We start from the raw sequence: 27437 nt of genomic DNA on the forward strand, positions 1-27437 counted from the left end.
AAAGGGGATAAATATTTGTATAGTACCTACTGTGTGCCGGGAACTATGCTAAGCCCTTTACAAATATTATCTCATTTGATCCTTACAACAAACCTGTAGGGAAGGTGCTATTTTGTCTTTTTCCAATCCTCATTTTATGACTGAGGAAACTGAGGCAAACAGAGGTTAAGCGGCTTGGTCACCCAGCTAGCAAGTGTCTGAGGTCAAATTTGAACTCAGTTCCTTCTGACTCCAGGCCGAGTGTTTTATCTACTGAATGACCCCCAGAGGGCAGTGTTTAATCAAGCTTGTGCCGAAATGTGCTTCCTGTCTCTTTGTTCCCTTTCTCAGCACATTTAGTGATAAACACTTGGCAATTGACATTTAGTTTAGAACAGCTTACAAAAGATACAACTTGGAAATCATTTCTCCTTAACACCACCGCATATCTCTGCTAACATTTATACTCTTTCCATAAAAATATCCTCAGAATAGATCTATCTAGAAGTCAAATAGCCCCTTCTTACCTTTCTGCCTGAGTTTATGTAATGGCTTTGCTCAACTAGACCTTAGTTCATGGCTTGACGTGAAGCCACTTGCTATTATGTCCTGTCTTTCTCTGTTTCTGTGCTATTGTGCTGATAGCCATTAGAGAGATTACCTACCAAGACTGCTTAATAGAATTACCACATACTCCTGTACCAATTGGTAATCACAAACATGTAAGTAGCACTTTTTTGAGAGTGGGCTCAGAGGCCATTATCATTTAGCAAATCATAAATGGCTGACTTACTTGGCTCAGTTTCTACATCTACCATGTTACTGTGCTCATGGCCAGGGCCCTGAGAACCCTTTCAGAAGCTCTTGATGACCACTTCTCAACATCCTTGATTTCCTCCTTGCTCTTTCCTGGATATCCAGAACCCCCTACAAGAGTTCCCCCAAAGCTTCCCCCTTCTTACGTGTTCCTCCTCAGCTGGTACTCTCCTTGGAAAGCAGGAAAGTGTCAATGACCAATAGCAGCTGTTTTGCCTCCTTTAGGGCTCCATGGTCTTCAGCTGAGGAAGTATATGGAGAGAAAGCCTCCCAACTTCAGGGTTGGGCTCCCTTCTTAAACAGAAGCCAAAACCTCTTTCCTTTGCACTATCTCAGCCTCTTTTTGCTCCTTTTCTGTACATTTAAATCCTACTTTCTATTGGGTTTGTTTGTATGTTGTCTTATCTTGGTCAATCCCTGCCCCTGATCAGGTTGTAAACTACTGAGCGGGGATCCTCAATCATTCAGTTTTGCCCTTCCTACTGTTCCTAGATTTGTGAAATTCAAGCAAAGAAATTACCTCTGGTAGGGACAATTCACAGGGAGTTGAGGAATGGAAGTGAGACAGTCTTTTCAGTCATCCTTCAGATTAAACCACACAGGCAGCATCAGAGTCTGTCTACACGTAAGACTGTCTCTTTTTCAGAGATTCCAATGAGCAGCTCACTAATAATTCAATTTTCTATTTCTATGTTCTTTCCTCACATAATGTAAACTCCTTGAAGGCTGGTCTGTTTCATTTTGGCCTTTGTATCCCTAGTGTTAAGAAATGCAGATTATGATAGATACTTAATAAATGTTTGTTGACTGATTGTTGATTGACCTTAAGCCAACTTAACAAATATTAAGTGCTTACTGTTTGCCAGTTACAGCCCTTGATGCTTGGGGATATAGTGACAGAAATGAAATAGTAATCCTGAAGGAGTTTTCATTCATTTTGGAGGGAAATAAAATAACATACAGACAGAAAATGAAATGAAAAATATATACACAATACTTTCTTTTGCAGGAAGGCTTATGTCTAATATTAAGGGAAGTTTGCTAACAGTAGAATGGAGATTGCAGAGGTCATATTGGAAGGGAATATGGTCATGTGGGGGATGGGACTATCAGTGAAGGTTTATGGGAATGTGAAGTGGTGGCCAAGAAAAAGAGTTTTAACTAGGAAGACGACTGCTCAGAATGACAGGGATTCTGAGTGGAACCATTGGAAAACAGATTGCCTTGACCTCTAGAGTTAAAAATCATGTTATGATTGTTAATCCCTAAATAAGGGGTGTTGGGATGTGTGTGTGTGTGTGTGTGTGTGTGTGTGTGTGTTACAAAGGAAGGGAAGGTGAGAAGTCCAGGATCCTGCCTCATGGTAGAAATGGGGGTTGATGGAGTCTTTGTGTCTGTCTGGTTTTCAGAGGTGTGAGACCCAGTTTGAGGGACTCATCCCCAATCCTTAGACAGGCTATCCTTGCCCCAGGACAATTCATATATTGAATAGTTTGTCTCCCCCTGGGAGAGTTGGGGTGGGATGGTATATCTAAGACTGTCACGAGGGTTTTTGGTACTGAATTGGCATCTTGGGTGGAAGAGGAAGGGCATCAATCCACATTGGAAGCCGCCTATTGTTGTCAGGGGAAGACAAGACAATGGTAACAAGAACAGCTAACAGTTAAATGAAAAGAAATGCAGGGGAAGGTGGCCTAGCCATACCAGATCTTAAATTATATTATAAAGTAGCAATCATTAAAACTACCTGGTACGGGTTAAGAAATAGAGTGGTAGAACAGTGGAATAGGTTAGGTACACAAGAAATACAGTAGTCAATGACCATAGTAATCTACTGTTTGATAAACCCAAAGACTCCAGCTTCTGGGATAAAAACTCACTATTTAACAAAAAACTGCTGGGAAAACTGAAAAATAGTATGGTAGAAACTAGGCATAGACCAACATCTTACACCGTATATGAAGATAAAGTCAAAATGGGTACACAATTGAGATATGAAGGCTGATACTATAAGCCAACTGGGAGAGCAAGGAATAGTTTACCTGTCAGATTTATGGATAACAGAAGAATGACCAAACAAGAGATAGAGAACATTATGAAATGCAAAATGCATAATTTTGACTGCATTAAATTGAAAAGTTTTGCACAAACAAAACCAATGCAACCAAAATTAGAAGGGAAGCAGAAAATGGGGAAAAAAATTTTACAACCCAGTGTCTCTGATAAAGGCCTCATTTCTAAAATATATAGAGAATCGAGTCAAATTTATAAGAATATAAGTCATTCCCCAATTGATAAATAGTCAAAGGATATGAACAGGCAGTTTTCAGCTGAAGTAATTAAAGCTATCTGTAGCCATATGAAAAAATGCTCTAAATCACTCTTGATTAGAGAAATGCAAATCAAAATAACTCTGAGGTACCACATCACACTTATCAGATTGGCTAATGTGACAAAAAAGGAAAATGATAAATGCTGGAGAAGATGTGGGAAAATTGGAACACTAATTCATTGTTGGTGGAGTTGTGAACTGATTTAACCATTTTGAAGAGCAATTTGGAACTATGCCCGAAGGGCTATAAAACTGGGCATACGGTATCTTTGAACTAGGCATACCACTTCTATGTCTGTATCCTCAAGAGATCATACAAATGGAAAAAGGATCCACATGTACAAAAATATTTATAACAATTCTTTTTGTGGTGGTGAAGAATTGGAAATTGAGGTAATGCCCATCAGTTTGGGAATAGCTGAATAAGTGGTGGCATAGGAATGTAATGGAATATTACTGTGTTATAAGAAGTGATGAGCAGGTGGGACTTCAGAAAAACCTGGTTCCTTCTGGCCCAGCTGCTACTCCACAGCACAGCTGGGTTTGGCTTTCTTTGTCAGTAGAGGTTCCCTATATCTTCCCCAGGTCAGATGCCTAGCTCCTCTCACTGTCCCAGGGTAAAAGTTCCTGTGGCTGGAGCTGAGGCAGCCTCCCAAACCAGATGACCTCAGGGTTTGCCATTTGTTAAGGTTCCCTAGCCTGGAGGTGTATACTCTCCCTAGGGGCCGAACCTCATCCCTGGATTTTTCTTCAAACATTCTCTGACTGTCCCAAGAGATCCTCTGCTCTTCTCATTCTCTTACTGAATTTTATCTCTATGTTTGCCCTGAGGAGCCGTTTTATCTCTTTTGTGCAGGAAAATCTTGAGAGCTTGGAGTTTTCTGACTTATTCTGCTATCTTCCCAGAATCCTCTCACCTGATTAATTGTTCAAGGTTATGAAGTTAGTATCTGAGGCAGGGTTCCATCTCAGATCTTTCTGACTCCATATTCAAAGTCTATTAACTATGACAAGTAGCTGCTCCTAATAACCATTTTGGTATTTCCCCCCTTGACTTATTTATTGAAGTACCAAAAGGAACTCAAGCTAGTAGAGTACAGTACATAAAATGTGTAATAGGATTGGGCAGATGATCAAGGGTGATTAACATTGTGGCAATAAAATAGTTGTTAACTGTTACTAATGGGTAGTTTCTGGGGGACCAATGCTTGAGTGGGATTGCTGTGATTACTTTTGGGAGAAAATATTTACCATTGTCGAGAATAGCCTGTCACCTGCCTTATATTCATTGATTAAAGCAAAGTAAAATGCCAAAGTAAAAAAAACTGGAAATATATATATATATATATATATATATATATATATTTTTTTTTTTGTGGGAGAGGGAATCTCAAGCATAGAAAAGTACAGTAATTGCTCACTTAAATCTATAGAGGACCTTTGTTACCTTCTTTCATTCTGATTCAGAGATTCTTGTTTGTAGCTACATATGATTAAATGTTTAGGTTCAGAATAAGCTTACCCACCAAATAAAGGCTTATGGTTTAAGTGCCAGGTAAAGGTAGGAGGTCTTGGTAAGTTCACAAGAAATAAGTGAAAGCATTCAAATGAATAATCACTCCTTTCAAGACCTGTGCAAATAAATGTTAAGATTCAACATATTGATACAGATTCTTCTGCTTAAATACTAAAATCTTCTAAAACTAGCCTTTAGACTTACATGCTTATAAACATTATATAGATCAGCATGTTGATTTGTTTCTCAATAAAGTGATTTAATTTTCACTTAGATTTCCCTTCTTATTTTTTAGCATCTGTGTTAATTTCATTTTTATTCAAAGACAGAGTTGATTTTAGGAATCAATCAAAACAAAAAAAATCAATCAAAAATACCAGATAAAGTGCCTCCCTTCACCTTTTCTACATCTTAAGTCTGACTTTCAAGACCTAGTTCAAGACTTAGCCCTTATCTGGTCTTCCTTGATCACTAGTTCCAGCTGTTTTTTTGCACTTATTCATATTTTGCCTTATATTTTTTAACTTCCTCTGAGTTTGTGGTGTTTGCCTCTTACCTTCCCAGATTGACTATTTCTTATTTTTCCTTACATATCTGGAAATGCCAAGACCAGTGCTTTGTAAGGAGTAAGAGTTCAATAAGTAATCGGCACACAAAATGTATATTGGGGGGCTCTCAAAATTTCAAATTGTCAATCCAGATCTACTTGGAAATTTTTCAAGATAAGAAAAATATTTTTTTTCTTAGTTTAGGGAACTATTCCACCTGAAGGGATCTGTAATTTTTAAGTAAATGGAGTTTAGAGGTATTAGAGCAGTCATTATCCTTCCAGGTAATTCTTTATTTTGCATATTGTCAATGTGAAAACCACTTGTAATTCCTTGGGTTCCATTATAGTGCACAAGACCAGTACAAAAAGACAGATACCAGTAAACAGTAGAATGAGTTGAAGAGAGTGAATAAAGGTATGTGTAACATAATGGCCGATAGCTTCCTATAGCAATTTACTTAATTAATCCACTATCCCTTGTATGCTACTAGTCTTCATGAGCCCAGACCACCAAGACACTGTTAAAATTATAAATTTCTTAAAATCCAAAGGTATTCACTGGACTTCCTTCATTGTATCTCTTTATATGCCTAGGTTTTAAACCCCTGAAAGTCAAGCTATGTAATGAATGCGCTGCATTCCATTCCATCTTGAAACAAGACACATTATAACCTCAGTTAGGAAATATAATATTGTTCAATATATATACGCTTCAACGATTCTGTTCAAGCCAGAACCATTACAGGCTATTTTTCTTTGCAGGTAACTTAGGATTCCACACTTGACCTTCCCTTATTCAGAGTGATTTTCCAGTACAGAATTGGAATTAGGGTTAGGTCAGCAATAAAGGATTTCTCAAACCTTAACTATTATAACTTTGCAACTCTAGAAATGTGAGAAAATAAGCCACGGTGGTGTGCACATGCTTTGGCATTGAAGCATGCCTTAACCTAGAGACAGTGTGGCAAAGTGGATAGGGATTGGTCTTGGATTCAGGGAGGCCTAAATTACAACCCTGCCATACATAACCAGCTGTATGATTATGGGGAAATTATTTAACCTCTAAGAGTATCATGAAATTCCCTATAAACTACCCCTCTCCCCCCAAAAAAAGTTTTGTTATAATCTATGTTGAAGAAGGGATTTCTCATACTAATACCTCACCCTGATGAAAACAAAACAACACAAAAACCAGGACCATAACATATTTATTTCTACCTCGACCCAATTCTCTCTCTCTCTCTCTCTCTCTCTCTCTCTCTCTCTCTCTCTCTCTCTCTCTCTCTCTTTCTCTCTCTTTCATTTTCAGCCATGGCCATGGACCATGCACAGGCCCAACCTCAGTGTTTGACCTGGTCCATTTTGAAACTGGGACATTTAGCCCCTTCTTAAGAAGGCTTGTGGCACCCCACTGTTAGGGGCTCTCCATTCTGATACTGATGCTGTACTAAATGCAGACACCAGATTATCAGTAGTCCTCCTGCATCTCAGAACTCCTGAGCTCAAGTGATCCACCAACCTCAGCTTCCTCCCATAGCAGGAATCACAGGGATATTCCTCCACATTCCTCCACATCAGGTCAGGCAAGGTAGTTCATTTAATCTTATTAAATTAAATATTAACATTAACATTAAATATTCATCTAATACTTAAACACTCTATTATAAAGAAGTTGGTTATTCAAGAACAGGTGTTCTTAACATTTTATGATGAGTCATGGACCCCTTTGGAAGTCTGGTGAATCTAAAAGTCCCTTTAAATGCACAAAATAAAACATAGAGAATTACAAAGGAAACCAATTATGTTGAGATACAGGTATCAAAAGACCATTTTGAAACATGTTAACAGATTCCCAGTTAAGAGCAACTCTTCTAGAGATACTGTTTGACAGAGAGCAGGCCTAAGATCTGAGTTTAGGTTCTACATCAGACACTCATTGACTGTGTACCCTGGACTTATAACCTCTCAGTGACGTAGGCAGCTTTTTAAATATAAGTTGCAGAGAAGGTGCCACCTTGCTTTGGCAGACAAAATTTTCTCATCTGAAAGTTCCCAATCCAATAATATTCATAATTGTCATTTTTAACTTTCAAGACTTCCCATGTGGGTCAGTTACCTTCACGTGGAAAATAAAATTAATAAATTCTTATCTACAGGCTATAGGTACAAGAGTTGTATCACAATAGTTATATCACTAGGTGTGTCCAAAACATTAATTAAGACAAGATAAGTATCCACCTTTCCCTTTCCCTTTTTTCCCCTTTCTTTCCCCTTTCCCAAAAAAGCGTTATTTGATAGACTGTACCTTCTGGGACAGAAGTCTTTACTATTGGTCTACAGATCTCTATAGTTGATCATATCCAGCACAACAACCCTCCCACTTCCCAAAAAAATGACTTGATAAAGAGATAAAGTCACATTCCCCTCCCCACCCTACCGCCATAGGTGAAACTAATTGCATGAAAAAAAATTAGTTTACAGAATTGCTATTTTAAAAATATTTACAACAAATGGAACAATGGGTTGAAATATTTGATGAAGATAAGCTGAAGTTTGGTGTTTGGTGTTAATAACAATAGTACAATTGGTTGACAGAAATTTGGCTTCATTCGTATTTCACATGAGAGATTCCTAGGGCTACTGATTGACTGTAAGTTCCATCTGAATCAGCAGTCTATCCATCTGTACCATTGGAGGGAATGCCTCAATCAAATGTTTACAAATAAGCTCATATTCCACATTAAAATTAGCTTTGGCTATCGTGTTTTCCCTATCTATGAAAATGATTAAACATTGAATCAGTTGTGTTCTTAGGCGTCTTCACTGAGGTGACTATTTAGTACTATTCTATAAACGTCTCTAAAAATTGGTGAGAGCCAGTGTCTTAATTTTTGACCATTTCCCATTTTTCACAATTAATAGATTATTGAATCAGGTCTGTTAAGAGCAACTATAACAATATGTAATATCTTCTCACTTTAACCTTTTCCAATTTGATATTGCCTTTGGCATTTGTTCCTACTAGCTGAAAGCACATAGGTCATTAACTCTAAAGTGACTTATAGGAAATTGTTTGCTGTTTATGTTTAAAATGGCTTCCCTTTTCTTAAGGAATTATTTAGTATTCACCATATCCAATATCTTCTGATATTCTTGAAGATAGTATGCAGGTTGTGTAGGTTTGAGTCTTCTGAGAAGTCTATTTTTGGTAAAGAAAGCATGATTTAAGCCTAATCTTAACTTTATTTAAATGATGGGTAGCAATAAAGGCATAAATTACAGTTACTGTTGTGAGAAAGAAAGAAGAAATAGATGGAAAATGTATTACTAAAGTAGAATAGATATTGTGATTAATATATTTCATACATTGAAATCAATATATTTCAGATGTAAGGGGTTGGAATAGTCAAAGGTTACAACAAGGTTTTGCACTGTTCTTGGAACAATGGTATTGCTATTTAAAAGAAATGAGGAATTCAAAAGGAGAAGCAGGTTTCTGGGGAAAAATATTAGGTCTCTGGCATGTTAAGTCTAAGGTGTTGGTAAGACATTCAATGAATATTTAGGTAAAATGCACATCTGCATTTCACAGAGATTTTGGATAAGGGATAAAGATTTGGGGACTTCCGCTTCTGGAAGCCAAGATGGCAGAGTAAAAAGGTAATCGCTCTCACCCTCCCCTATCAACCTCTGAAAACCCAGAAAATGTCACCCCAGGAAAAACCCTGAAATGGCTGAACCAGAAGAAAGATGGGGTGCAGCAGTGCAGTAGCCCAGGTAGCTGGAGGGATTGATGGGAGGGGCCCATCTTGCCCTGGGGAAAGGGGAGCAGTACAAAACAGGAGTCGCCCAGCCAGCTAGTGGAGAGACCTACTTTAGCACACCAGGAGGGGATTCTGATGCCTCTGCATTCTACAGTAAACAGGTCTCCCAGTGCCTCAGCAAAAATAAGGGAAGCAGCACTACAAAGGGACCCAGGCAGATAAGCACCCAGCAGCATTCTTCTGAAAGGAGCTGAAGAAAGCAACCTAGAGGCACCTGAAAGTTCCAGCCTTGTTGATTCCACCCCAACACTAGGTAAGCTGTCAGAACCCTACAGCTTCCAACTGCCAACCAGGAGGAGATCCCGAAGCCCAGGTGGTCGAGCAGGCAACCACCAACAGCTGTTCCTCCGAGTGCCTCAGTGAGGGTAGGGTAACAGGTGGAAACCAGCTCAGAAAACCACCAGGGTCCTTGGCATTCTACAGCAAAGAAGTCTATCAGTGCCTCAACAGAAATAAGGGAGGCAGCACTGCAAGGGGCCCCAGGCAGATAAACACCTGTCAGCACTTATCTAAAAGGAGCTAAACAAATCTAAAGGAAAGGAAAAGCAGGCAACCTAGATTTACCTGAAAGTCCCAGCCTTGCTGATTCCAGCCCAACACCAGATGAGCTGCCAGAACCCTGTAGCCTCCAATTGCCAACATAGGAGGCCCCAGCACACAAAGCCAGTGACCAAGACCTGGACTCCCAACACAGGAAGCTTGGGTCAGTGCCCTGTGCTCCCCAGCAGGAGAGCTGGGTTTCTTTGAAGGCCAGGGAATAGATAAACACCATGAGTAAAAAGAAATATATGATAGATTCATATTACGAGAAAAGTGAAGATCAAGACAGAAATTCTGAAGAGGACCACACTGTCATCAAACCCACATCTGCAACACCAGAGGGGAATGTGAACTGGTCTGAAGCCCAAGGAGCCTTCTTGGAAGAACTCAAGAAGGATTTTGGAAGTCAAATGAGAGAGGTAGAGGAGTCCTTTAAAAATACAATTGGTCAATTGGAAAAAAAAGTACACTGAAGAAAACAAGTACCTAAAACACACAATTGGCCAACTGGAAAAAAAGTACACTGAAGAAAACAAATCCCTTAAAAGTACAACTGGCCAACTGGAAAAAAGTACACTGAAGAAGATAAATCCCTTAAAAATACAATTGACCAATTGGAAAAGAAAGTACAAAATCTAATGGAAGAAAACAATATGTTAAAAATTGGAATTGAACAAATGGAAACTAATGACTCTATGAGAGAACAAGAATCAGTCAAACAGAAACAAAAAAATGAAAAAATAGATGAAAACATAAAGTACCTCATGGGTAAAACAGCTGACCTGGAAGATCAATACAGGAGAGACAATTCAAAAATTATGGGCGTACCTGAAATTCATGATGAGGAAAAGAGCCTGGATGATATACTTCAGGAAATAATAAAGGAAAGCTGCCCTGAAGTCCTAGAACCTGAAGGTAAAATAACTATAGAAAGAATCCACCGGGAACAAGGAGGTGCTGGTCAAAAGCAAAACACTAGTGAGGGGTGGAAAGGAGAAAGCAGAAAGAAAAGCATAAACAGGGGGGAGAAAAAGGATGGAGAAAAAGACACAGTAATCATAACTGTAAATGTGAATGGGATGAACTCTCCCATAAAACAGAAGAGTATAGCAAATTGGATTAAAAACCATAATCCTATAATATGTTGTTTACAGAAAACGCATTTGAGAAAGAGTGACACATACAGGGTAAAGGTAAAAGGCTGGAGCAAAATATATTATGCTTCAGCTGAAGTAAAAAAAGCAGGGGTAGCAATACTGATCTCAGACAAAGCAAAAGCAAAAATAGATCTTATCAAAAGAGATAAGGAAGAAAACTACATCCTGCTAAAAGGCCCCATAGACAGTGAAGTAATATCATTACTAAATATATATGCACCAAATGGTATAGCATCCAGATTCTTAAAGGAGAAGTTCAGGGAGTTATGGGAAGAAATAGACAGCAAAACTATACTAGTGGGAGACCTCAACCTCCCCCCCTCTGAACTAGATAAATCTAACCACAACATAAACAAGAAAGAAGTAAAGGAGGTGAATAGAACATTAGAAAAGTTAGGTATGACAGACCTTTGGCAAAAACTGAATAGGGATAGAAAGGAATATACTTTTTTCTTGGTGGTACATGACACATCCACAAAAATTGACCATGTACTAGGGCATAAAAACCTCACAATCCAATGTAGAAAGGCAGAAATAGTAAATGCATCCTTTTCAGATCATGATGCAATAAAAATTATATGTAACAAAGGGCCATGGAAAGATAGACTAAAAAATAATTGGAAACTAAATAATCTAATCCTAAAAAATGATTGGGTCAAAGAACAAATCATAGAAACAATAATTTCATTCAAGAGAATGACAATAATGAGACAACATACCAGAACTTATGGGATGCAGCAAAAACAGTTCTTAGGGGAAGTTTTATATCTCTAAACGCTTACATATATAAAATAGAAAAAGAGGAGATCAATGAATTGGGCATACAACTCAAAAAACTAGAAAAAGAACAAATTAAACATCCTCAATTAAACACCAAATTAGAAATATTGAAAATCAAAGGAAAAATTAATAAAATTGAAATTAAGAAACCTATTGAATTAATAAATAAAACTAAGAGCTGGTTTTATGAAAAAACCAATAAAATAGATAAACCTTTGGTTAATCTAATTAAAAAAAAAGAAAGAAGAAAACCAAATTACTAGTATCAAGAATGAAAAAGGTGAAGTTACCACCAAGGAAGGGGAAATTAAAACAACAATTAGGAATCATTTTGCCCAACTATATGCCAACAAATTTGACAATCTTAATGAAATGGATATATATTTACAAAAATATAAATTGCCCAGATTAACAGAAGAGGAAGTAAAATACTTAAATAACCTCATTTCAGAAAAAGAAATTGAACAAGTCATTGATGAACTCCCTAGGGAAAAATCTCCAGGGCCAGATGGATTTATATGTGCATTCTGTCAAACATTTAAAGAACAATTAATTCCAATACTATATAGACTATTTGGTAAAATAGGTAAAGAAGGAATCTTACCAAATTCTTTTTATGATAAAAACTTGGTGCTTATACCTAAACCAGGAAGAGTCAAAACAGAGAAATAAAATTATAGACCAATTTCTCTAACGAATATAGATGCAAAAATTTTAAACAAAATATCAGCAAATAGATTACAGCATCTTATCACACGAATAATACACTATGACCAGGTAGGATTTATACCAGGAATGCGGGACTGGTTCAATATAAGGAAAACTATCAGCATAATCCATCATATCAACACCAAAACTAACAGAAACCACATGATCATTTCAATAGATGCAGAAAAAGCTTTTGACAAAATACAACACCCATTCCTATTAAAAACACTAGAGAGCATAGGTACAAATGGAGTCTTCCTTAAAATAATAAATAGCATCTATCTAAAACCTTCAGCAAGCATAATATGTAATGGAGACAAGCTAGAAGCATTTCCAATAAGATCAGGGGTGAAACAAGGATGTCCATTATCACTACCATTGTTCAATATTGTACTGGAAACGTTAGCTTTAGCAATAAGAGAAGAAAAAGACATTGAAGGCATTAGAATAGGCAAAGAAGAAACAAAGCTATCACTCTTTGCAGATGACATGATGTTATACTTAGAGAATCCCGGAGAATCGAGTAAAAAACTACTTGAAATAATAAACAACTTTAGCAAAGTTGCAGGCTATAAAATAAACCCATATAAATCATTGACATTTCTATATATTACCAACAAAACCCAACAGCAAGAGATAGAAAGAGAAATTCCATTTAAACTTACTGTGGACATTATAAAATATCTAGGAGTCTACCTCCCGAGTAGGCCGAGCTAATATAATAAAAATGACAATTCTACCTAAGCTAATTTACATATTCAGTGCCATACCAATCAAACTGCCAAAAAATTATTTTATAGAGTTAGAAAAAAATAATAACAAGATTCATTTGGAAGAATAAAAGGTACAGAATATCAAGAGAACTAATGAAATGAAATGCAAGGGAAGGTGGCCTAGCCATTCCAGATCTTAAATTGTATTAAAAAGCAGCAATCATCAAAACTGCTTGGTACTGGTTAAGAAATAGAAAAAAACTGCTGGGAAAACTGGAAACGAGTATGGCAGAAACTAGGCATAGACCAAAATCTCACACCATATACCAAAATAAAATCAAAATGAGTACATGATTTAGATATAAAGGCTGATACTATAAGCAAACTGAGAGAGCAAGGAATAGTTTACTGTGCCGGTCCTAACCGCGCACACTCATTCAACCAATTCAGCCAACCAGGGTCATACTCACCACATCATCGGAGGCCACCCGGGGAAAACCAGAAACGAGCCGATCGGGGGGTGCAAAACCCTGAACTTTATTCAATAATCATCACAGCAAGGCCAGGCAGGAAGGCACACGCGCGGGCAGGAACAAAAGCCGACTCCGCGCCCCCCTCCCTGCAGCTCTTTTTAGTACCTTCTTCGTCCCTCCTCCTCAGCCCGCCCATAGTGACTCGTCGAGGATCAAATATGAAAAGGGGATGTCCAGCGCTAGTGTCCGGACAAAGGGAGCATACATGGCACAGGAAGTGGGTCCCAGAGATTTGGAAGGAGGAGTGAGGGGAGAGGGTGCTACCCCTAGGGAGCATACGTGACTCAGGAAGTCAGGTCCAGATACCGGGGGGAGGTGTCTGGGGTCGGCATAGTATCTAAAGAAGGAGGCTAGACAGAGAGAGTTCGCTCTCTGCCGTCCCCCTCCAAGCGGCACAGTCCTTGCCTAGGGAACGCGCGCTCCGGCCACTTCCCTGTACCCCGCTTCCTCCCCAGCCTGTCACAGCTCCATCCAGCACCGCTCCAGTCTCGGGAGCAAGAGCTCCGGTTACCTCTCTGACTCCAGATCTCATCCCAGTATGCTACAACTCTGCCCAGCACCGCCTCTGCCCCTAGAGCAAGAGCTCCAGTTACTTTCTGGTACCCAGTTTCCGTCCCATGTTGGCACAACCCTCATCTGGCAGTAGGTGGCATCAAACAGTCCCTCACAGTTTACCAGTCAGATTTATGGAGAACAGAAGAACTCATGACCAAACAGGAGACAGAGAACATTACAAAAATCAAAATAGGTAATTTTGATTACATTAAATTGAAAAGTTTTTGCACAAAGTCAATGCAACTAAGATTAGAAGGAAGATAGAAAACTGGGAAAAAATTTTTACAACCAGTCTCTCTGATAAGGGCCTCATTTCTAAAATATATAGAGAATTAAGTCAAATTTATAAGAATACAAGCCATTCCCCAATTGATAAGTCGTCAAAGGATATGAACAGACAGTTCTCAGATGAAGAAATTAAAGCCATCTATAGTCATATGAAAAAATGCTCTAAATCAGTATAGATTAGAGAAATGCAAATCAAAACAACTCTGAGGTACCACATCACACCTATCAGAATGGCTAGCATGACAAAACAGGAAAATGATAAATATTGGAGAAGATGTGGGAAAAATGGAACACTAATGCATTGTTGGTGGAGTTGTGAAATGATCCAACCATTTTGGAGAGCAATTTGGAACTATGCCCAAAGGGCTATAAAAATGTGCATACCCTTTGACCCAGCAATAGCACTTCTAGGGCTATATCCCAAGGAGATCACACAAATGGTAAAAGGACCTACATGTACAAAAATATTCATAGCAGCTCTTTTTGTGGTGGCAAAGAATTGGAAATTGAGAGGATGCCCATTGATTGGGGAATGGCTGAGCAAGTTGTGGTAGATGAATGTAATGGAATACTATTGTGCTATAAGAAATGATGAACAGGCTGACTTCAGAAAAACATGGAAAGACCTGGATGGTCTGATGCTGAGTGAAGTGAGCAGAACCAAGAGAACATTGTATACAATAACAGCCATGTTGTGTGATGACTAATATTGATAAACTTAACCCTTCATGGCAATATAAGGATCTAAGACATCTCCAGAGGCCTTGTGATGGAAAATGCTATCCACACCCAAAGAAAGAACTATGGATGCTGAATTGTTATTTTTTTTTCTCTTCTGTTGAGTTTTGTTTCCTCTGTCTGATGGTTCCTCCCATTGGTTTTAATTTCTACTTACAGCATCATTAATGTGAAAATATGTTTAATATGAATGTAAATGTATAGCTTATATCAGATTGTGCACCATTTTGGGGAGGGTGGTAGGGAGGAAGGGGGAGAAAAATTTTAAACTCAAAAGCATATGGAAGTGATTATTGATAAATTAAAATAAATTAATAAAAAAAGATTTGGGTAGGTCAGTTGTAGGGATGTTATTTGAATAATTAACAATGGGCAGAACTAGTTAGAACCTATGGGGAGGAAGATTGCAGGACTGTTTCACTAGGTAATTGCTTGACTATTTCACTTTAGTAGAAGTATTTAAGTAGAAGCTAGATGATCACATCTATAGAACGTTATAGATTCCTAAAAGGGGTAGTAGGGATTTGTGTCAAAATCCTTTATAGACATTTCCAGCTCTAAAATTCTGTAAACTTCTTCTAGTCTATTATTTTCCATTAAAAATTATATCCCCACTATGTCCAAATCCCTTTTGTTGTATTTTAAAATCTACATTTGAATCTATATGTGCTTGGGAAGGGGCAGTTAGGTGGCACACTGGATAGACTGTCGGACTTGGAGTCAGGAAGACTCATTTTCCTGAGTTCTTATCTGGTCTCTGATATTTACTAGCTGTTGATCCTGGGCAAATCACCTAACCCCATTTGCCTCAGTTTCCTCATCTGTAAAATGAGCTGGAGAAGGAAATGGCAAACCACTGCAGTATCTTTGCTAAGAAAACCCCAAATGGGATCATAAAGGATCAGACATGACTGAAAAATGTCCAAATAACAGTAGTGCTTGGGAAAACATCAGGTGACTTAATAAATAGAGGATCGAACTTGGAGATGCAGGTTCAAATGCCCACTCTTCCACTTAATAGGTATATAACCTTGACGTGGAAACACCATTCCAGGTGGTTTGGGCATGTGTGTGTAGGTGTGTGTATTCTTTTATATGTATGTGTTCTTGGAGTATGGAGAGAATGTAGTATAAAGACAATGGAGCATATTCTACCCTGTATATTTTCATTACAAACTCTCAGTAAGTATCCACGGGGTAGAAGATACAGTCAAGTATTAGAGAAAAACTTACCTTTTCCTGAAGATTTTTTTTCCCCTAAAATGCTATTTGCTACTGATGTGTTAAAAAAATCATACTTTCCTTTATCTCTTTTAGTAACTTGTCCCCCAGTGTTTGGTTAAGAGACATCAGTTTTAGTTTTGAGTCATTCATCTATTTGAAAAGAATGTTGCTACAGGGACCAGATTTTGTCTCAGAATCTCAGAGTTGAGAGAAGCTTCAAGGAATATCTACTCCAACTCATACACAAGCAAGAATTACTTCTGTATTGTGTCCAACAAGTGATCATCTAACATTTTCTTGAAAACCACTTAGAGTCCTGAAGAGACATCTAGCATAGGCTGTAGATTTATTCTCTCAATCCCTACTCATACTGGCAGGTCAAGTACTAAGGGTTTTTTCCACCTCTGGGTGGACCATCCCTGTGGGGTTGGGAGTTTCTTGCTAATGCCAAAAAGCTCATAAGCCCTAACTGACATTGTTCCTTCCTTTATTAAGAGTTAATTATCAATTAGTCAGACCATTATATTAAATTTACTGTATTTTAACTACAGCAGTATGATTGTTATAAGTTGTTTATAAGAGGTTTGCCATTTCACCCCAAAAGTCTGGGACATAGAACACCTCGGGGAAACTGTGCAAAATTTTAGAGTAGATGTGGCAAAGGTCTAATTCCTAGTTCCTGGAAGTTCACTTGTCTGCACCAACAAGATGTTCTCCTTAGGTCTGGTATAACTTTCTACTGGGTTCTAAAAAGACATGAATCTGTGTCTTTGGCTCCTGTGATTTCCGATGAAGACATTGTCATAAACTCACCTGAGGACACTGCCAGGATGGTCATAGGAAACTAGGACATCTTCGGAACCTCTAAGTTTCATGACCAGTAGGAGGAAGGAGACACCAAAACTATGGCTAGGGGCTGTAAACTGCGCCCCCCCACACACCAATTGATCAATTTCACTGGTTTAGTTGGAACATTCTCTTGTCTCCACTTTTTAAAAATCTCTTGTAATCTCAGGTATTAATCTAGTTTCCTTGTTTGCTTTCTCTCTTCATCTCTGCTGCTGGCTTGCCTGGCTTAAATGAATACTTCTTGGGCTTCCTTTAAGTCCAAATAAAATTTCATCTTTGGCAGGAAGCCTCTGAATTCTGGTGTTGTCCCTCAGTCAATTATTTCCTATTTATCCTGTGCATAACTCGTTCGTATGTGTTTGTTTGTGTTGTCTCTGTCATTAGATTGTGAGCTTCTTGAAAACTGACTTTTGCCTCTTTTTTATATTCCCGGTGCTTAGCACAGTACCTGGCACATAGTTGACTTAGTAAATGTTGATTGATTGATTAACTGATAGAAGTTCCACAGGATGTTATCATTTCCTCAGCCAATACATATACTCTTCTTATGAAGCATCACTCCAGTTGATCAATGACATTTTTGAACTTGTAAAATTTATGATTGATACCTGTTTTCAGCTATTTAAGTTTATAGATCACATCATTTTATCACTAACTGTAGGGGAGGTGGCATAATTTGATTTATTCAATCCACCTCCACCTTTATGCCACTACTAAAGGGGTACCCACAACCTCTCCAGTAGTTCATTCCAGTTTGGGATATATCTGATTATTAGGAAGTGTTTTTCCCTCTTTATTCAATTATTTGTCTTTTTGCAAGGTCCAGCTCTTGGTTTTAGTTCTTCCTTCTCCACCCAAGCAGAACAAGTGGGAGTTGATGGAATCAATTTAAAACTGAAAAGTATATAAAATAAAATAATCCGGGTATTTTCTTGGTTTTCAACAGCTCTCCTAGAAATAATGCACAGAGAAGGCAATAATACTTCTCTGGCTGATCTTTTTGTTCAATATCTCTTTGAGAAAACCAAGCTCTGTAACTGAAACCTTAAAAATATTTCTTCTTATACTGAATCTGCTACAACTAATTTTTAACACTTATAGGTAAATTGAAATGGTTCAATTGTGTAATGCACAAAAGGGAAATGCCAGTAATTAAGCCAGATTAGAAAGCAGTCATGCTGGGAAGAATGCATAAATGGAACTTTTCCCTTAAGGTTTTACAAGGGGGAAAAAAGTTGATAATATAGGCTATGTTTATATTTAATACAAAATTAATAAAATGATAATAGAATGAAACTTCAGGTACATTGAAGGTATTTACTTAAAGTGCTTTGGGCCCACCCACCCCCTCCTTTTTTTTTTTTTTTAGAGATAATTATATTAGCTCTAACTTTTTAAAACCCTTGCTGGATTATAGGAGTATGAATCTTCAGTGACTTCCACATTCTTCTCCTTTCAGATTCCTGCCCATATGGCTATAGAGAATGTCAGAATGGCAAGTGTTTCCTCCCAGAACAGAGCTGCAATTTTGTAGATGACTGTGGGGATAATACTGATGAGAATGAGTGTGGAACTTCCTGCACCTTTGAAAATGGCAACTGTGGTTGGCAAAATTCCCTGGCTGACAACTTCAACTGGGTTCTAGGAGTTGGCTCTCCTCTGATTCTCAGCCCTCCCAGAGATCACACACTTGGAAATGCAACTGGTAAGTCATCAGCTCATTATTGGAGACCTCATCACACTCACCATGCTCATCACATTGCCTTCCCTGAGAGGGAGCTGGAGAGGTCTAGAGAAGTAATTATAGTGCTGTTGCACATAAAGGCAATATTTAGCAAGTAATCAAAATCTAATATTAATTACAATGGCTATAATGCCTTTAGAGGAGAGAAATGGAAGGCTCCACAAATTGCACTTTTTTCTGATGGTCTAATGTGAGCTAGGAGATTTTTATTTGGAAATCCTACTAGAGATGAGCACTGTGGAATGAAAAGGAGCATAGGACTAAGAGAAGAAATGTGTTCTAATTCCAGGTGATAGATTCATGGAAGCATAGATTTAGAGCTGGAAAGGAATACTGAGGTCATCTAGTTCTAACCTCCATTTGACATATGAGGAAACTGAGGCTCAGAGACATTGTGACTTGCCCAAGGTCACATAGATTGTGAGAAGCCAAGTAGTGACGCTTCGACTCAAAAAGAACGTGACATAGAGGAAATCAATTAACTTCTCAGACCTAACTCCGTCTCTCCAGCTATAAAACAAAAATGATTTGACCAGATTTTTCTGTCTCATGGTGAGGATCAAATGAGATCTTATGTGTGAAAGTATGTTGGAAAGTTGAAAGTTATGTGAAAGTGAAAAAATGCTTTATATATATATCTATATATATATATACACATACATATATATATACATATATATGTATATAAACCATGCTTGTCAAGGGTATGAGGCAGAATTGCAGTACAGGAAGAAGTCATTTTTATAGTTGTTGTAAAGGATCATTTCTTCCTGAGTCAGGGAGGGGGGACTTTTAGAGTTGGAGGATCTGAGTTTAAATCCCACCTCTGTCATTTACTACCCGTGTGACCCTGGACAGGTCCCTTAACTTAGCTGGCTATCAGTTTCCTTATCTCTCAAATGAAGAAATTAGACTAGATTACCTCTAAGGATGCCTGTTTGGCACCGTCTGATCCTATGATGCTCATAGAAATTGGCTTAAGGGGCAGCTAGGTGGCACAGTGGATAGAGCACCATCCCTGGAGTCAGAAGAACCTGAATTTAAAAATCTGACCTTAGACATATAACACTCACTAGCTGTGTGACTCTGGGCAAGTCACTTAACCCCAATCGCCTCGCAAAAAAAAAAAAAAGGCTTAAGAGGGAAATTTAAGGCAAAAGGGAAGCAGGGAATTGACCTCCAAGTAAATCTAAGTAAATCAGGTGTCCGTATGCCAAAAGTCCCCAGGCCTATATTCAAGATAGAATTTAAACTCCTTGAGAGTAAGGGTTTCATTTCATTTCTCTCTCACTATTCTTTCTCTCCAAAATTTAGTAGGCAGTTAATAATATTTGTTGAATTTGAATATGAAGGGAGCCCAACAGGCTAATCCCTTCTGGTAAATTCAGAGTCAGCTCTGAACTTGAGCCAGAGAAATATGAAAAAAAAAAAAAAGTCTGTCACAAAGAGCCACACGGCCCCCGGATTCACATCTTGGATGCAAATACAAAGCTGAAGCAATTCGCTTATCGCGGTTTGGGTGACCATGTGTTACTTATGTTGCAATTATGGATATGAGAATGCCAGCTCTCTTATTTGCCCAGTCAACACATGATGAAATGTGAAAGCTGGCTTGATTTCATTGTTTATATCTCACATAGTGATTTGATTGCATTTAATCATGGTGAAGAAGTATACCACATCTGTTTCACAAAGGCTGTCCATTCCCTTTCATGAACTTGGAGCACCTGGTGAGCAGCCATGCATTGCAATGGGGCAATTTTATAAAGAGGGCGCAGTTGGCTTGAACTACTTTTGTAAACTCAAGTCCTCTCCGGATGACGAAGGCTCACAGTGATGTTCCGAGTTGCTTAAATCGTCCTATAGCTGCCTGGCTGAATTGGTGGCATAAATATCCCTCTCAGATCAATTAACGCTCCCAGTGAGTGCAGCAAAGCACATTTCTCAAGCACAGCCTGTTGGAAATTGTTTGGTAAAAGAGTTGGAGGCTGTGCTGCTAGTCTTCCTTTCTGTTTTAAACGGAAATGCCCTTGACAGTTCAGAGCATATGAAATTTAATTAAAAGCACTATTGAAGAATGGAAGCCCCAACTAGTTGCCTTGCTATTGTCATTGTAACTGACTCTCCTCCTTGTTCTCAGGGCACTTCTTCTATCTAGAGGCTACTCCCATAGGCTTGAGGGGTGAGAAAGCCCATCTGAAGAGCTCTCAGTGGCAAGAATCCAGTGCAGCCTGTACTATGACTTTCTGGTACTTCATATCCACAAAAGCTACAGGCTCCATTCGGATACTCATTAAGGTAAGCCTTGAACCTGCTAATACTTCCGAGTGTCTCCTGAGCTGCCTTAGAGACAGCACCATCTAAAGGGATTTAAAACCAAAAGGGGAGAGCATGTTTGCTTGAGGAAGTTCTCTCTTGACTAGCGTTGCTGCTTTCCGTCAGTGTTCATTGTGAGGTGGAGATGAAATTGCTAGACGAAAGTGGAAAAGGGAGTGAATTCTGTGTCTGATCAAGGTTCCAGAGCAGGCACCCAACGCCTTATCATGTATGCATGCATACAAAGCCTTGTTTCCTGACAGCCAGGTTATTCCTTTTAAATATAGACTTTATCTATGCAGGAGATAGATAAGTAAGGGGTGTCCTGGATAGATTGCTAAACTTGGGAATGAGGAAGAGCTGAGGTACAGCCCCATCATAGACATTTAATAATGTGCTCCTGGACAAATCACCTATTCTCTCTCAGCCTTATTTTCCCCATTTATATGAATGACTGAAAAAGAATTCATTCATTAAGCACATACTATGTGCAAAGCTCTAGGGATACAAATAGGAAAGCTAGACCAATCCTGCTCTCAGAGAGCCTGCATCTAATAGGAGACAACACACGAAGGCGGTTTCAGCTGCAAGTCAGATGGGAAGGCCCCAGGGTCTCTAGAGTTCAGCAGCAAAGCAGATGGTCATGAATCTTCTTTAATCTTTATTTATTTATCTAATGGATAAAACTATATCCATTGCTAACCTGAAACCGTTTGACAGTGTCAAGGATTTTCATGGAAAAATTTGCTTTTCTCAGTGTTCAGTAGCTGTAGCCTGTGATTCCCAGGGTTCTTGGGCTCCTTGATGGCTCACTGTGCCCATCAGGGTGAGCGATAAGATGGCAGTTAGGGTGGAGTTTGATAGCTCAACTTGCCAAACACATGCAACCTCCTGTCTCTCCCTCTGAGTGCCTTGCTGCTTCAAATAGGTTGGCTTGTCTGTCCCGAGGGTGGCCCATCTCTACAGGGATTGCTCTCCTGAATAATGAGTTTTTTTGGGGGGGGGGAGCTGGGCTGGAAGCAGGGCCATGGAAGCACTATCATTCCACTGGATCTTCGCTTTAATGGTCTACTGGTGATAGTAGATCAACAATTAGTGTTGTTGGTGGTATGAAATGGGGATGATGGTTGTTGTGAGGATCAAGTAAGATAATATATGTAAGTTGCTTTGCAAATGTTGAAGTGCTATTTTAATTTTAGCTATTTCGTCATCATTGTCATTATGATCAAAATCATTCATATGTTTTATTTTCCTAGTATTTGGTTTGTCTCCCAAAGAATAAGTACATTCATGTGATTTCATTTTTTATTATTTATTAAGGGAATTAATAATAGGCATTAGGATTGTAAGCATTCATAGTGCAAAGGCATTTGGAAAACTAGCAAAGAATTATTCCCTTATTCCAATATTTAGGAAAATACTACGTACTAATATATTTTTTTTTACTGAGGACTTATTGTTTCTTCTGGGAATCTAATTCAGACTTAGAAAGGAACAATTCTTCCGAGAAAAATAACAAGAGGAAAATACAATATTAATGCCTCCTGTTTCACATTTCTTTATTTTTAGCAGGGTAAAATGGAATTAACCAAGAGAGCTGTGTTTAACCAAACTGTGAAGTGTGTGTGTATGTGTGTGTGTGTGCGCGCGCGCGTGCGTGTGTGTGTGTGTATGTGTGTGTATTCTCATGTGTATGTGTATATGTCTGTGTCCCAGTCTCTAGCTGAAATTACAGGAAAATGTACTTTGCAAAGATGCTTTATAGGCTGCTACTGTTGTATGACTCAGCAACACTGGCAGGTCCTAGGTGCTGGCACTTTTTGAAGATGTCTGATCTGAATAACAAACAGTTTAACAACTCTGAAGAGCTAATGCTGACCAAAACAGTGTTTTAGCTACTGGGGAGTGGGGAACCTGTGGCCTTGAGGCCACATGTGGCCTCTAGATCCTCAAGTGCAGCCCATTGACTGCATCCAAACTTCACAGAACAAATTCTTTTACTGGGGATTTGTTCTGTGAAGTCGGATGCAGTCAAAGGGTCGCACTTGAGGACCTAGAGGGCCACATGTCACCTCCAGGTCGCAGGTTCCCCACCCCTGCTAAACCATCAGAGACTCATTTGAGTATCTCTTTTCCATAACTAAGTGTTCTGTCATATAATAAGACCAGAGTAATATAATCACAAATGCAACCAACTTTACTACAAGGATATAATTAGTGAGGAAAGATGTAAGGCAACACCGATGTAAAAGATAAGATCCTCATGGGAATGTTTTGATTGCTTCTATATGTGTGTCTAGGTGCCATCTGAAATTTCATCACTATAAGGGAACTCTCAATATAGAAAATTCCTCCACAAAAGCCCTTACCCTCAAATTCTAATGGGAAGACAACATATATAAAGGTAGGTATGTTCAAGACACATACAGAGTTCATGGAAGGTAATATTAAATGGAAATGCTCATGATATGAGGCCTACTCAGTGGTTAAATGGATAGGGAACTGAACCTAGAGTTAACAAGACCTGAGTTTAAATCTGGTTTCAGATATTTACTAGCTCTATGAAGGTGTGCAAGTCACTTAACCTCTGCCTGCCTCAGTTTCCTCATTCTTAAAATGGGAATGATAATAGTACCCAACTCTCATGGTTTTTGAGTGGATCAAATGATATAATATTTGTAAAGTGCTTAACACAGAAGCAAGAATATAGTAGGTGCACAATAAATGCTCTTTTTTTTTTAAAGAATGCATTAGCCTTCAGGTTTCAAAATAGCAGAGTAGACAGTAAGTTGCAGTAACTCTCCCATATTCACCTCCAAACAACCACAAATACCATCCCCAAACAAATCCTAGAACAGCAGAACCAGCCAAACAGGGTGAAACAATCTTTTAGCTCAAGAAAATTGGAAGACTGGCAAAAAAGGTCTGTCTCACTAGGGTAAAAGGCGAACCCAGATCAGGACAGGAAGTGTCCCAACAAACCTGCAGTAAGCCCCACCTTAGCAAACCAGTGGGAGATCCTGAGAACAAGGTGGTGGAGCAGGTAAACGCTAGCATCAGGACCCCCCGCATGCCTCAGCACGGCCCGGGGAACGAGCAGACTCCAGCTCCAGGAAGCTCTGTTTACTTCAGCATAGGCCTGGGCAGATAGACAGCCACCAGGAGCCCGATCTCCATGTGCTCCAGCATAGCTCTGGGCAAACAGGCAGAATGCCCAAGCAAACAGGCAGGCTCCAGTGCCGGTGCTTCAGTAGAGCCCCAGGGAAGTGCAGAAACACCCCACCAACCTCAGCACATGCCGGATACTACCCCTAGGACTCCGGCTATGCAGCGGATAAGCTGTCAGATCCCTACAGCCTCCAGCAATGCCAACTCCCCTCACCCCACCTCCTCAGCAGAGCACCAGACAGGAGCGTCCCCTGTGGGCCTCAGGGCAACATCAATGCAGAACCAGGTAAACGGCCAGGACCCGCAGCTCCTGGCACAAGATAGGGCCCCTCCAACCCCGGGAGCAGCGTTCAGATTTAAAAGAAAGGAAAAAGCCAAAAAAGATGAGCAAATAACAGCAGCGGCAATGACAAAATAATCTGATCATAGAAAGTGATTATGGTAACAGGGAAGATCGAGAAACAAACTCACAAGAGGGCAACAGTATTAAAACACCTATGGGCAAAACCCCAAAGAAAAACAGGAAGTGGTCTCAAGCCCAGAAAGAACTCACGGAAGAGCTCCAAAAAGAGCTTAAAATCATGGCAGAGAGTTAGAAGAAAAAATGGGCAAAGAAATGAGAGTGATGTAAGAGAACTGTTGGGGAAAAAAAAGAGTCAACAGCTTGGAAAAAGAAAGGAACTGCTTAAAAAGTAGAATTGCCCAAATGTAAAAAGAGATACAAAAACACACTGAATTAAATAACTTAAAAAGTACAATTGGCCGAGTGGAAAAGGACGTACAAAAGCTAACTGGGAAAAACAATTCCTTAAAAGTTAGAATTAGGCAAGTAGAAGGTAATGGCTTTATGAGACATCAAGAATCAATCAAATTCTGTTGGTTGAGGCAGCTAGGTGGTGCAGTGGATAGAGCACTGACCCTGGAGTCAGGAGGACCTGAGTTCAAATCTGGCCTTAGACCCATGATACTCACTAGCTGTGTGACCCTGGGCAAGTCACTTAACCCTGATTGCCTTGCCAAAAAAAAAAATCAATCAAATTCGAAAGAATGAAAAAATAGAAGAAAAAGTAAAATACTCCAAGGGAAAAACAACTAACCTGGAAAATAGATCCAGGAGACACAACGTCAGAATCTTTGGATTTTCATAATCAAAAGGAGGACCTGGACAGCATCTTTCAAGAAATTATCGAGGAAAACTGCTTTGATATCCTGGAATCAGAGGGCAAAATAGACGTTGAAAGAATCCACTGATCACCTCAGGAAAGATATTCCAAAGTAAAAACTCCAAGGAACATTATAGCCAAATCTCAGAACTACAGGTCAAGGGAAAAATACTGCAAGGGCCAGAAAGAAACAATTCAGATATCTGGGAGCTACAATTAGGATTACAGAGGACTTAATAACTGCAACATTAAAAAAGCAGAGGTGGTGGAAAATGATATTCCAGAAGGCAAAGGAACTAGGCTAACAACCAAGGGGAAAAAATGGTCGTTCAATGAAATAGAAGGATTTCAAGCTTTCATAAGGGGAAGAGCAGAATTGAACAAAACATTTGATGTCCAATATCAAGACCCAAAGGAAGACTAAAAAGGGAAGAGAAAACATAAAGAATTCAATGGAGCCGAACTGTTTACATCCCTACCTGGGAAGATGATACTTGTAGTTCTTTTTATTTTATTTTTTTTATCTTTTTTATTTTAGACAAATACTAAAACTTAAATGCGTAATAAGAAAAGGAAAATAAACATTATAAACTTAAATATAAAATAAGAAAAAAAAGCATATGTCATGCATGACAGAATGTAGGAGAGGATTCAAAATATGCAGCAATAATTTTCCATTTAAAGAAAGTTTATATGTTGAAAACTATCCATCTTTTCTTTGCTTCCTTGTAGATTTTCTTTTGTTATCTGCTGTACACATTTTACTTTGTTCTTTTTCCTCCCTTCCTTCCCCCTTCCCCCAGGCTACAATTAAGTGTGGATATATTTATATATAGATATTGCTGTATACATACACACACATATGTGTGTGTATATATATATATATATATATATACGCATATATATATATATATATATATATATACTTTCCCTAAGAGATTCTACTCTCAATGTTTGTTTTTATGTTTGAGGGTATCTCTTTTTTCCTATCTCTCCTAACTACTTTACTTCTACCCACTACTTTGCCCTCCTATTACTTAACCTACCCCCTACAACAATTCCTCCCTTATCCTCCCCTTCCCATTCCCTTCCCAAAACACCCTTTTGTATACCCTTTTGACCTACTCCCTCACCCTCATCTCTAAAGATCCCTCCTTTATCCTCTCCCCTCTCCGTATCACATTAGAGTTTTATTTCTTTCTAAATTTGGAATACTTTATTACTCTTCTAGATGTATATGTATTTTTCCCTCTTGAACCCATTCCCCATGAAAGTAGGTTTCCAGAACTAACAGCTCCCCTCCCCCGTCTAATTCCTCTGTATTGGTTCTTTCTCTGGAACCTCATTTGTATAAGATAATTACTCTTTTGGCAATTCTTGAATGATTTTACTTTTTGAAGTCATATCATACTCAGATCTACCCCAATTTTTCTTTTAAACTACTTAATTACTAATAACAATCTTGGACATAAGTTTTACATTTTATATGCATAAAAGGTAAAAAGTCTGTCCTTATTCAGTCCCTTGTAATTGGTCATTGGCATGTACCTTATATTTCTCTTGGCCCTTGTATGTCAAATTTTCTCTTAAGTTCAGGTTGTTTTTTTTTTAAAATGAAGTCCTGAAAGTCTGACAATTTGTTAAATGCTCATTTTTCTTTTCATTCAGAATCATGTTTAGCTTTGCTGGGTATGATATTTTTGGCCAGAAGCCCATTTCTTTTGCTCTTCGATATATAGTGTTCCAAAGACATGAGGTCTTTTAGTGTTGCCATTGCTAAGTCTTGTGTAATTCTAATTGTGGTACCTCCATATGCAAACTGTTTTCTTCTTGTTGCTCATAATATTTTATCTTTGAGCTGGGGGTTTTGGAATTTGACTATAATATTCCTCTGAGTTCTTGATAAGAATTATTCTGTCTTTCTGTATTAGTGTCCTGTTTCAT

General features: G+C 38.7%; 1 protein-coding gene across 1 annotated transcript in view; it reads left to right on the forward strand.

Moving 5' to 3' along the window:
- MALRD1 (MAM and LDL receptor class A domain containing 1) overlaps positions 1-27437 on the forward strand; it is an 832608-nt gene that overhangs the window by 417587 nt on the left and 387584 nt on the right. Inside the window, 2 exon segments of the mRNA XM_027847861.1 lie at positions 18548-18807; positions 20987-21144. Coding sequence (XP_027703662.1) covers positions 18548-18807; positions 20987-21144 — 418 coding nt within the window.

This window comes from Vombatus ursinus, unplaced genomic scaffold, assembly GCF_900497805.2.
Source record: "Vombatus ursinus unplaced genomic scaffold, bare-nosed wombat genome assembly UNPS02005459.1, whole genome shotgun sequence".
NCBI lineage: Eukaryota > Metazoa > Chordata > Mammalia > Diprotodontia > Vombatidae > Vombatus > Vombatus ursinus.